At 49.9% G+C, this 13,036-nt stretch overlaps 1 protein-coding gene across 1 annotated transcript; it reads right to left on the reverse strand.

The window, feature by feature from the left end:
* Positions 1-1,948: 1,948 nt before the first annotated feature.
* On the reverse strand, positions 1,949-13,003 carry LOC147414819 (forkhead box protein J1-like). Its single transcript, XM_086470856.1, has 8 exons — positions 12,949-13,003; positions 12,329-12,441; positions 11,375-11,500; positions 8,709-8,847; positions 7,680-7,793; positions 6,947-6,978; positions 5,515-5,997; positions 1,949-2,752 (listed from the first exon to the last, which is right to left on the reverse strand). Exons 1-8 carry the CDS (start codon positions 13,001-13,003, stop codon positions 1,949-1,951), a joined length of 1,866 nt encoding a protein of 621 aa, XP_086326982.1.
* Between the last annotated feature and the right edge of the window lie 33 nt (positions 13,004-13,036).

Raw genomic sequence — 13,036 nt, forward strand, 5'->3', positions numbered from 1 at the left:
GGGTAAATATTGCACGTTTTTTTAAAGGGAGTAAATAATGTCATTTAAATCTGTTTATGGTAGTGTAACCCAGGAAAGTTCTCAAAGGAACTACTTTGATATACAAGCAACAGGTACCCAGAACATGGCGCAGCCCAGTGGGGTCGGTAATTTTCAGGAATTCTGACTAATTGTGATTATTTGAGTGTTGGATGCAGTTCACTTGGCTGCAATGAAGAGAGCTCATGCTTCAGTTACCACACTGACCTAACTAAAGCTTCGGACAGTGTTAATCCGCAACTTTGCCACCTTTGCAAGATCTCGCCGATTTCCTGGAGCCACAGGTCTCTATCTTCTTAGCACAGTCACTGCCCTCTGGTTTGCCCCGACCTGGAAGGCTTCGGGGTGCTGCCTCCTCCGTTGGGGTCAGGGCTTCCACTTCCACGTTACCAGAAGCCTCACGTGGTGCTTCCCTGCTGGCTGCAATACTAAGGAAAGCAGGAGGCTCGGATTCTTTGGTGGTCTCCATGGGTTTCTCCTTTGATGTTTTCTTCTCTGTCGAGTTAATGTTTTCCTTTGGTGATTCTGTATCCGACACGCCTCCCTCCACACCCGAGACCAGGCGGGGTTTTTGCTGGGAGTTTCCGTGAGTCTCAGCACCACAGTCCCCCTTTGCAACGGCTTCGCTTCCAGCGTGGGTCTCCCACAGGGTCACAGCCTTCTTCAGGTGCCCCCCCCCCCCGCTCCAGCACGGGGTCCTCCACAGGCTGCAGGTGGGCAGCTGCTCCACCGCTAACGCCCACGGGCTGCAGGGGGACAGCCGGCCTCACCATGCTCTGCACGCCGGGCTGCAGGGGAATCGCTGCTCCAGCACGTGGAGCACCTCCACCCCCTTGCCCCCTTCACTGACCTCAGTGTCAGAGTTTCCCTCACACCCCACTCCTCTCTCTGCTGCAGGTTTTCCAGCAGTTTCTTCCCCCCCCCCCGCCCCCCTTCTTAAATATCGCAGAGGCACAACAACCGTTGCTGATCGGCTCGGCTTTGGCCAGCGGTGGGTTCAACTTGGAGCCGGGGAAGCTGCTGGCAGCTTCTCACAGGATCCACCCCTGTAGCCCCTCCCCTGCTACCAAAACCCCACCACACAAACCGAATACAGCGCCCAAAACGCATTTCCCCTATCCCCCCACTATTAAGAAATGCTATGTTAAAAACACAGGGGTTTTAAAATATATAATATTTAGTAGATTATATAAAAACAGCTAAAGAGGCAGACTTTTTGAATATATAACATTTAATAGATTATATAAAAAACATTTAAAGGTGAAAACATTTTGAATATATAATATTTAACAGATTATATAAAAACAACTGAAGAGACAGACTTACTGGATTTATAAACCTTTTCTTCTTCCCTAGGCACAAATCAGGAGGGAGGTTGAACTCAGAGAATCCAGAAGGGACTTCTCTTTACATGCTAGCTAATTATTACACTGTACCTACCAACTACCCTAGACAGAAAAAGGAAAGAGAAACGGAGAGATGAAGGGGTGAGGAAATTGCACTTAACCTATCAAGTTCTAAAGTCCTAAGCTACCAGGAATGTCTTGGATGGGATTTAACAGGTGCTTTCCTTTAGCCCTGAAGTAACATGTACCATGTTCATTTCCACAGAGGCGGAAAAAAAAAAAAAAAAAAAGATAGTTTACATATTCACATTTCTTCCTTTACAAGTAAAAAAATAAGTGCTGTTAATATTTCTCCTCTTGAGGAGACTCATGGACTAGAGACTTGTGATGTGTCCTTTAAAGATATACCATGCAGTTCTTGTGGTGGTGTTTCCGTGACTTAAGCTGGTAAAAGTCACTGTGGATGTCTCTGTCTCTAGAAAATCTTGTCCCTTGTAAGTCCCAGCAGCACGGGGGGAGTGTCCTACTAAAGTCTGTGTCGGCTTTGGAAGGTGACTGGCCTCTCATAAGAGGGCCGCCAGGTTGCTCCAGTCGGTCGCATCTGCCGGAAAAGAGGTGTCGTTGAGATCAAACAACTGCTCTATGTTGACAGCGGTGGAGAGGCAGTCGTTTGTCTCTTCGTCCCAGTGATGTTGCAGGAAGGAAGTGGCCAGAAAGGTTTCATCAAAGTCCAAGATGCTCTGGCCGGGTGCGGTGAGGACCTGCTCCTGCCCCTGGGAACACTCAATGTGCTGCCCGTGTACTGTCAAGTCCAGGTCGTGTGTTACGGGGCTGGTTGGAGTAGGTGGGAGCTCCAGATCCCCCAAAGTGGAGAAGTCTCCATTCAGGTTGGTGTTGAAGATGGCTTCCCAGCCAAAGTCACCTGTCAGTGATCCCAGCTCGGCCTCCTCTTCCTGGGTCAGCAAGGCAGAGTCAGAAAGCCGAGGTGTCTTGGCCATTCGCTTGGGCGAGGGCTGCTTGTGCTTCTGCCCTGCTTTGCCAACCACCGGCTTCCAGTTCTGGGTGCCGGTGACTTCTTCAAACTCTTTCAGCAGCTGCTGCGACTCCATGTTGACGTTGAGGATGTTATTGGAGGCGCAAGGGGAGGCAGCTGGGCTGGCGATGCCCTGTGCTTCTGGCTGGTCTGTTTTGGTGAAGGCAGGATGGATCTGCACTGGGGCTGTCCTCCGTTTTTTGAAGGCCCCGTTCTCGAGACGGTCAGCATGTTGGGGGTCAAGCTTCCAAAACCCGCCTTTCCCTGGCTCGCCCTTCTCTCGGGGCACCCTGATGAAGCACTTGTTCAAGGAGAGGTTGTGCCGGATGGAGTTCTAGACCCAAAAGAGAAAAAAAAAACCCAAGGTTGAACACTTGTTTGCTGCTGCAGCACCTACCTGTGTGGGGAGGCTGGTAGAAAAGCACGTTTTCAGCAAGGCCCTTTGGGAAAAAGAAAGCAGAAACGGCAACATCGAGACATCCGAGGCTGCATGCTCAACAGAAACTCCCCTGCCCCTAGCCACCAGCAGAGTTTTCTTGCCTTCTGTCTAATCCAGCCAGAGGTGACAGGAGCCAAGGGGCTCAAGCTAGGACCTGCCAACCAACAGGAAGCTTTTGGGCAACTCTCCTTGGTTGTAAATCGGGACTGTGGGGCCTTTGATCATGCAGAGCACTGGGAGAAACTGGCCAGACTCGCTCTAGGCATGGAGCTGAGAAGGAGGCTGGGTCCTCCTTCGTGTCTAAGGAGGAAGAGGAGGGTATAATCTTAAAGGTCTTTTCCAACCTAAATGATTCTATGGTTTACACCAGTGTGGCCACAGCCCCATTACAAGTGGCAACACGTGGCAGCACCGCGGGGGATGGCATTGTGAGGGCCCTCCTTGCATCCCCCTGTTCATCTGTGCCTATTGCTAGTGTTGAGGGGAAAATATTTGGAAAAAAAATAGGCACCGTGCCTCCCCTGCAGCCAGGCTGACCCAAACCAGATGGGCAAATCTGGAGACACACATGGACTGTTCCACCACAGCCCGGTGTGTCCCCAGACGTGTCTCCTGGCCTGAGGAAACTTGATGTGGAATCACACCATCCAGCAGCATCCCACCAGCCACCACTCCAATGAGCTGAAGGGGGAAAAGAAAAAAATAAAAGGGGGGGGGGGGGGGGGAGAAAAAGAGAAGTTTCTGCTCCCGTCGAGCTGTTCTGAAACCCTGAATGTGCCTGGAGTGATGTGAATAATCAGAAAGGAAACTCAGTTGTTGGGTAAATAACCCAGCATTGGACTCCACAAAGCCAAGACTGTATTAAGAGATTGGATATGGTAGAGGGTTGGTTTTTTTTAATGTTGCCTGGATATCTTTATGCTTATTCATCCATAATCCGTAGTGCCGAGTAGAAAAAACAAGGCTTGAATGCTTAGAGCTGTCGAAAAACACACACACACACACGCACACACCAAAACCCTCCTCTGGGCTGAAGCTCCTTGGGTGTGTTGATGCCTCTCCAAAGCAGTCAGCTCCCACAGGAATATATCCATCTCCCCCCAGAGTATGGGTGGCTTGACCTTTCCAGGCTGCCTTCACGTACAGGAATCGGGACAGGGGTAGAGAACACAGCCTCGAAAAGAAAGTAAAAAAGAAAAATAGAGCGAGAGAGACAGGGAAAAAAAAGAGAGTGAGAGACAGAAAAAAGAGAAAGGAAAAGAGAGAGAGAAAGAAAGAAAAAAGCAAAAAAGAGAGAGAAAGAAAAAAGCAGCAGGAACACTGATATCCCTGCAAACAATTCAGGCTGTGGGAATGCCTCATTTACAGCTTAACAAAATTTTACGAGGGTGAGAGACTTGCCAGCTGAATTCTCTGCTCCCCATCTCCCCTCCCCACCCCAGACCTCATTCAGCCTGGGCCGCCCTCTGTTATGACCCGGCCGCTTAACATATTTATCACTCCTGCCTGCGACAATCCCGTAAACTCCCTGCATCTCTGTGGAGAGGACTGAAAACCTTCTTTCTTTTTTTAATAAACACATTTAATTAAAAATGTGGTGATTATCCAGCCGTGAGTTTGCAGAAGAAAGTCAACACGCTGGCCCTGGAGAGGGACCGGGGGGTTCCCTTCCCCATGTTGGGCTTCAAGAGCTGCTGGAGACCCACCTGCCCAGAAGGAAGGTGGGCAACACGTGGGCAGGGGCTTTGCAGCAGTTTTGCCCAGCCCTGCCTGGGTGAGCGCTGCCACCGGGATCACTGGCACACTGCGGATTTGGGCTGGGAATAACCCAAGCAGAGGGACGAGCCACCCAGGTCCCACCTGCCCTGCCATATCCTAGAAAGCCTCACGTGCCGGACGTCTCCTTGCGTAACGGAGGAGGGCAGCGAGCCAAGGTGATTGGGAAAAGCCCCTGTACTTCACGCGGTCCCCAAAGCTGGTGAGCCTGGGGGCTGTCCCCTACCCCCTGGGGACATGCTCGTGCTAGCTGGGGACAGCAGCCCTATTTGACCTCTTTTTTGGGCTTCCCTCTGAGGCCTCAGCAGCTCATCACAGCAATGGAGCCTCCTACGCCTGTCCAAGGGGACAGGAGACCTGCCTTGCTGGGAAAGCAGCAGCATCTCTGCTCTGAACCTCCCCAGCGAAGGATTTGTCCAACAAGCGGCATCTCCCTGGGGGTCCTCTCCGTCCCTCTCCTACACCTGCACCTCAGCACCCAGAGATGCTCAGTCTGGCGATTTCACGTGTGCTCAGCCCGGAGGGACTCAGGACCCCACAAGAGCCTCAGAAAGGTGGAGCTGGGGACAGAGACGCCTTCGTCCTGGAGCCAAGAGGAGCCGCAGGGGCCAACAGCCCGACAGGTACCTCCTTGCACCCAAAATGGCCCCGGGCTCTCCCCCGTAATGGCTCCTTCCCTCCGCCGCCCTCATGGTCGCGGCATTTCTGCACACCCAAGCTCTTTCCGTTACAGCCCTTCCCCACCAGCTGCCAGTGCCGCTTTCCTCCCAGTGGGATTCAGCATCCCCATGGGACCTTGCCTTACACAGTGGAGGCTGTGGGAAGCCCTCCCCAGCCCTGCGGGGCGAGGGGACAAGACAAGAGGTCTCCAAATCTCCTACCTGCCAGGTGGGATCAGCATGTTGGAAGTAGCAGAAGTTGTCGGTAATCCACTTGTAGATGGCGGAGAGGGTGATTTTGGGCTTATCGCTGGCTTCCATCGCCATGCAGATGAGGGTGGCGTAGGAGTAGGGCGGCTTGACGTGCGGGTTGGTCTTGTAGTCGATGTCCTCCGCCAGCTGAGGGTGCACGGGCATGGTGTGGTGCGCCGTCCTTGAGGTGGAGGAGGAGGAGACGGGAGTGTGGGGCACCCCCATGCACGCTGGGTCAGCGGCCAGGGGCGACATCGGGGCGTCGAAGCTGGAAAGCTTGTGACAGTCAAGGGGCTCTGGGCCACTGGGGCAGTAGGACTTGCCCATGCTGGTGTCCTTCCTGATCGAGAAGTCCGTCAGCCACATGAGGCTGGTCAGGCTGTCGTCCAAGTCCACCACGGTGTCGTTCTTTGTTCTTTTCTCCTTCCCTGCTCCTCCCTTCACCCGCTGCCCCTAAAAGAACCCGGGGGGCGGGGGACGGAGCCCCGCGGGGGACGCGGACCCCCCCCAAGCGCCCCCTCCCTCCAAGCGAGCCGGCAGCTTCAGGTGTCCGTTAGAGCCCGAGCTGAGGGTGAGGCGTCTGGCTTTCGCTGCTGGGCTTTCAAGCCGCAGTGCCGCGGGTTTGGGCGAGGAAAGAGCCCCCCGAGGCGAGCCGCGGCCGAGGAGCTCCGCACCGGCTGCGCGGCGGCGGCTGGGACCGGGGGTGCCGCGGTTTGAATGACGCCGCGCTCAACAGTCGCGGGGGGGGGGGGGGGGGGGGGGCGCGAGGGGGGCAGGAGGGGGGCACGCGGGACCGGAACCGCAACCACCCGCCCCGCTCCCGCAAAACAGGCTTGTTCCCCCCAAAATAAGCCTCGGGGGCAGCGACAGCTTGTTCAGATGCTTGAGCCCCACCGTCACCACCCAGCCCCTGCAAACTCCTGTGCCCGCAGTAAGGGACAGCCCAGGAATGCTCGCTGCGGCGGGCGGGGCGGGGGGACCGGGACGAGGGGAGGAATAAACAGACTAAAATCCAAAAGAATAATAACCCCTGCCCCGTGCAAACCTGCTGCCCAGACCTGACACGGTCAGGGCTGGGGAGATTCTTTGTTATTCCCAGAGTGAGATTAAGACACAAACACGGTCAGGTGCCGTAAAGAAAAGAAGTTTAATAGTTCCAAAAACCTTCACGTAGAGGCAGGAAAGAGAAAGAGAAGGAAAAAAAAGAGTAAAGTACAAGTGCAATAGCTACCACCACGGAGCTGCGGCGTCCCGTCAGTCCGAATCGACTTCACGTCAGGTGGGGAATTCCACTGGGTGCTGGTAGTCGTGGTTCTTTTATTGGGGTGTCATCGCTCCTCTCGGGAATCGATTAGTATCTCAGCCTTACCCCCCCCCCAGCGGTGGTGCGTATGCCCAATACCGTCTCTGTGGGGGATCTTTCTGTCCCTGGGTCTGGGCGCATGGGCCAGGGTAAGGGTACAAACAGGAGATGTGCGGTTTTGTGGTCGGACAGGTGCTATGTCGCTGCAGCGATGGTGAGGCAGACATCCCTTGGGGCAGGATGTTCCAGCAATGTTGAGACATCCGCTGCAAACACAGTCTCAACAAAGTCCTTTACACCACCCCGTGGCTCAACATTGCAGTCTCATGGATGGTGATCTGTGGCGGCATAGAATGCAAAGATAGAGATAAAGAGAAAGGAAGAAGGAAAGGAAATAGCATAGAGGCAGGAAAGGAAGAGAAAGAGAAGGGAAAAAAAAGTAACGCGATAGCTAACAATATCTAACAACTACAAGTTAAGCATTTCAACAATTACCTATTTTTTACATAAACATTTAAAAGAGAAACAGTTACAAGGGCAAAAGGTGCATACTGCAAGAATAATTGAAGCAATAGTTAACAACGCTAAAGCTGTATAAAAGATTGGTACCCATATATAAAGTTTTCCGTTGTTTTTGCGGTTTTGTGAATACAAGACTTAGAGCGCAAGGGGTCGGTTGGCCTGGGTGATAGGGATTGTGGGTCGGGGTCAGCATATGCAGCAGAAAAATGGATTTCCACATCCTTTTAACTTAAAGCGCATGTGTTGTTAGGGGGTCTCGAGAGTTCTGTTATACCCGGATGGCAAAAACAAATGCAAGGCCAGGACCTACGCATGCGTTCTAGGAGGTGAGGGAGGGCTGAGAGGGTACTTCTGCTCACCACGCACTCAGCCCCGGTTGAGCCATCAGCCCGGACCCAGGCCACGAATTGACTCACCCATCCCGCTGGAAAAATGGGAATCGGGGATGATCCCTTGTGCACCGGTCTGCTGTTGCGCTGTTTCCTGTTGGCGCTCGGGACAGTGATCTCCATCACAATGTACGAGTGTGCGACGAGAGGCTGGGTTAGAAGAAGACCGTCTTCCCCTCCCACTCGCCCAGGACCGCGAAGGCCACGAACACGCCCTGAAGTTTCAGTTGAGGTACTGCAGACAGCTTTGTAGTTGAAGAAGGGTAAGCTACCACGCGGCGCAGTTTCTCCTCGGACTCTTTCTATTGCTATCGCCCCCGTGGGAAGAGGCCACGATGGATGGAAGGGTCGAAGGTCATCTGTCTCCCCCTCCGGTCCTGACCACGAGCGGCGCTCCGGAATGAGGTCGTCTGTCACCCCGACAGCCTCCAAAGGACTCTGCTGAACTCGAGGCAGGGGGTGGGGGTGTGGGTATTTTCATTTTGATTGCGTCGCGTGGAACTTTGTTGGATTGTTACACAGTTAATTGTTTTCAGGTTCTTATTTGCTATTAAATTGTCTAAGAGTTCATTGAACTTATTTTGGGATTGCACTAACTATATAATCCGTACTGTTGACTGCGCAGTTTGGCATACAGCTCGAATTTGTTTAACGCCATCGGGTGAAACCATAGTGGCAAATTGCATGTTAGTTATAACGTGTTGAATCCATCGTATAAAATACGGAATAGCGCATGGCAAAAAACAGCAATGTGGCTAATCCACATAACAAATAAAATAGGATTCCTTTTACCCAGGGACTTCCGGGAAGCCAGGAAAACTGGTCAATGTCCCAGCCTTTCCAAGTTTGGACAGGGACATGTGCTAACTTCTGTATTTCGGCTGTGATTTGTTTAACTACCTCGCCATTATCATCCATTTTTAAACAACAATTGGAAACATTTAATTTACCACAAACACCTCCTTCTTCGGCTAGCAGGTAATCGAGAACCATCCGATGTTGATAAATTGCATTTCGCATTTGAGTTGCTTGATCTGCCAATAGGTCGAGGGCCGTAGCTGTTTGATTAGTAATAATTCCCAAGACAGCCTGTAAACGGATGATACGATTCAGATTATAGACAGGCTCTCGAGCACCGCTAATGGGTTCATTAGGATTCCAGGTTGCAGGTCCATAATGTCGTATGATACCTTGTGGTGTCCACTCATCTTTACCCCAGGATTGGCTACTTCCACCTGCCATAGAAATATCAATGGACCTTCGATATCGATTGAGGTCATCACATACCTTAATTCCCAAATTGTTTCCATTTGGGCCTGGCAACAAAAAGAAGAAGGGGCGTATATAACCTACCTAACATGTTCCACTCCAATTATTTGGTAATTTTCGACACGCATGATGGCCACAAATCCAATAGTGACCTTTTAAAGCCCAGGTTCCATTTACAAATGGTCCTTTCCCTCTTTTTCTTAAATCGGAATTCCAAGGAGTTTCAAAATAAGTAGTGTTTTTTAAGCCCAAAGGGTGTCTAATTCGATTATTTGATTTTACTCCATTAACCCAAAGATTACATTTCCATGCTCCTACCCGACTGCTGTGGTTGCATTTAATGGTGACTGGTTGGTTATACCACTTATGGTACAAGCCAAAGGAATAGATTCCCTCAATATCACGACTCCTGTGAGATTGGTTTTAGACCAAAAGCTATCAAATTATTTCTTATGCCCGGTATCATTGACCCATGCCCAACTTAACTGTCGAGGAATGAGATTTTCATCAGTGGTGTTGATTAACATACACCATAACATGTCATCTTTGACAGGAATGAGTGATTATAAGTTGAACAATTAATGGGTCGACACCCAGGGATAATACAATGATTTCCATATTTAAATGTCCAATTACATACATTATGACCCACGAAAACTCCATTAGTGTCATTCCGATTAAGACAATATTCTCCCTTTTCTGGAACCTGGATTTTCCATGGTTTTGTTTCCTCATTCCAATACAGTGAGTCAATGCCAACTATTATATCACTCAGATCACTTACAAGCCACTTTGGGGATATTGGTTTTGATGTCCACAGCCAGTCTCTAAATCCTAGAGGACTCCCACATACCCAACAATTTGTCAAATTAAAAACATTGGCCACCTGTTGGCCTAATGTTATAAATCCGTTTTGCTGCCCCAGTCCAAGGAGGGGGGCACAGGAATTTCCCTTAATATTAAGGGCAGCGATAATGGTCGACCAAAGCAATGTCTGCGATGATATGCCAAATATCCTATAAACATCAACAAAGCAATTACCATTAGAACTATACAAACAATTAGTAGCTTCATATATATCTTCAAGCAGGCACCAGCGGTTTCATCTGAAAGAAAAGAAAGAAAAAAACCTCAGTTCGTTTTAAGGAACCGGCTGTAAATGGTTATTAACAAGACGGAACAATCCATCTAGTATGGATTCTGTGTTCCTTCCCATGGGCATCTTTTGCTTTCCAAGCGTATTTGTTCATGGGAGTTTCCAGTACCAGTGGTACGGTCCCAATAGTGGGTAATTTCACCAACACTGCTTGGCCAGGAAAATGAGAGGGATTCTGGGAATGGTTGGAGTCATTGGGACTTGGGATCAAGCTTGGAGCCTTCGGGCAGAATGCCGTGATTTTAGGGCATCGATTTCCTCCTCATCAATTATTGATATGACTAACAGCATCCCATAGTCTTTCTGTCCATCCTGATTCATGGGGTTTGAGAAAACATTTGAGAAGTCCATTTGTTCTTTCCACTATCCCATTTGCTTGGGGGAAATAGGGTGTGTGAAAACCCATGTAATTCCCTCTCCAGACGCTCAGTCCTGAACTATTTTGGCTGTAAAGTGGGAGCCATTATCTGATTGAATCAACTGTGGTTTAGGGAGAGAACTGAACCACATTTTCAAGGCTTTCGCTGTGTTTTCTCCCATAGCTCGTCCAAACGCTTCTGCTTGAACTAGACCTGATATTATCTCTACTTCTACTAAGACATAATGTTTACCCTCCGATCTCCGGAATGGGCCAATATAATCTACCTGCCAAGCTTCCCAAAGTCTCTTTCCTTGCCTTAAATACAGGGGGGCCTCTACCAATGGGTGTCTCTCTAAACGACTGCGGCATTGTTCACAAGCAGAGATGCAGCTGTAGCAGTTCTCTCGAGTGACTGACCAGCCTCTAGTTTGGGCCTCTTGATAGAGATCCTTAGCTCCAGCATGCCCCCTTTTCAGCTGTAACCACTCTAACAATCTCTCCCAGTCTTCCGATCTAGGATCGCTACGAACGGGAGCAAGTCTGGCTAACTCATCTGCCTTGTTGTTCCATCGGCTGGCTGGGATTTGGTCATTTTGGTGGGAGGCTACCCATGCCGCTGCAAAATTTCCTAGTTTTGCAATAGTTAATATATCTTGCCATTTTTCTTTTTGCCATACAGGTACTCGGTTGACTTCCCACCCACTTCGTTCCCAAAATGGAAGCCGTTCAGTACATCCCTTGAAGACAGCAAGAGTCAGTATAGATATAGACAGGAGAAGTAGATCGTGCCTCATGTTGAAACAACTCCACACTGCTACCAATTCTCCTACCTGGGCACTACCCACCCCTTCAGTGATGATTTTTTGCTGGGTCTTTATTTGCAAGGCGGCAGCTTGATATTTCCAAGTTTTGTCCTCTCTTTTAGCAGAGGCATCTGTAAACCACACATTCTGCAGCTGTTCGGAGAACGGGGGGGCAACTTTCACCACGGGTGGAGTTATATCACTTTCGGTATCTAAAGCAGTTGTTTCCTGAATAGCTAGGGTTTGGACTGCAGCCTCTGAAACTTTAAAGATGGTACAGTAATGCTCTATTTGAGCATACCACCTTCTTACTGAAGCTCTTTGCGCCACCCCGTCAGGGGGTGGTGTTCCAGCCACTCTGGGTTTTATTACTTTAAAGGGACCTCTAAGCACAATTACTTGTTTACGTATGGTGCGTTCAGCTTCTCGCAAGGCCAGACTGACCACAAACAAGCCCTTTTCCCAGGTAGAATACCGTTTCTTGTCATCCTTAAAGCTTCGAGAATAAAACCCTATAGGTCGAGTGGGTCCTTCGGGCCCCTTTTGCCACAGATGTATCGATAAACCTGATTGGGCAAATCCCCACTCAATTTGGATTGGGTCAGAAGGATGGATCGGACCCAGAGCTTGATAGTTATTAGCTTCAAACACTAGTAATTGCAAGGCTTCGTCATGGAGTGCGGACCAGTCCCACGACACTCCCTTTCGCAACAAGTCATACAAAGGTTGTGCAATGATGGAAAAATCTGGAATGTGTTTTCTCCAAAATAGAAGCAATCCTAATACATGTTGCAGTTCTTTCTTTGTTTCAGGCATTTTTATCTGGTCCAATGTAGCAAGGGTGTCTTGAGGAACACACGTCAGCCCTCCTTTCCACCATATCCCTAAGAATTTGACTTCATTTGCTGGTGCCTGAATCTTTTCAGGAGGAATTTTCAGTCCTAAGCCTTCTAAGTGTGAAATAATTTTGTCCTGCGTTACTCGAACCCTGCCTATCTGATTTCCTCCTATAAGCACATCATCAATATACTGGTAAACTTTTACTCCTTCCTCCAAAGGAATCGATTCCAGTTCTCGTGCTAGAGCGTGGTGAGCTAGGGTAGGGGAACGCTTGTATCCCTGAGGAAGGTGGGGGAAAGTGAACTGTTGTCCTTCCCAAGGGAATGCAAAGCGTCCCTGGTCCTTGGGTTGTATGGGGACCATAAAAAACACATCTTTGACATCGATAGTTGCCATAATAGGGTGAGCTCGTTCCTGGGTGGATGTTATGAGCTCAGCAATGTTTGGTACTGCGGCTGTGAGTGGTCCTGAATTGGCATTAAGTTTTTGATAGTCTACAGTCAATCTCCATTTTCCATTCGGTTTACGAACTGGCTGCACAGGAGAGTTGAAAGGGGAATGGGTTGGCACTACAATTCCCTGTTCCTTCAGTTCCTCCAATACTGGGGTGATTCCCTCTCGTGCCCCTAAAGGCAATGGATAAGGTTTGACATTTGTCAGTCGAGAAGGAGGAAGCAAAGGGGCAGTATGTAATAGCCGTATACCGATTGATGGGACACCAAATGTCCAGTTTCTCCCCTTATCATCTGTCCACACTTTACCCCTCAGAACATCACGTCCTAAAAGGTTCAGTGGAAATGGTCCCACAACCATCATTTCCGAAGTGACTGTATCCTCCCTGGGAACCGT

The sequence above is a fragment of the Leptosomus discolor genome, chromosome 10 (assembly GCF_034619465.1).
Source record: "Leptosomus discolor isolate bLepDis1 chromosome 10, bLepDis1.hap2, whole genome shotgun sequence".
Classification (NCBI taxonomy): domain Eukaryota; kingdom Metazoa; phylum Chordata; class Aves; order Leptosomiformes; family Leptosomidae; genus Leptosomus; species Leptosomus discolor.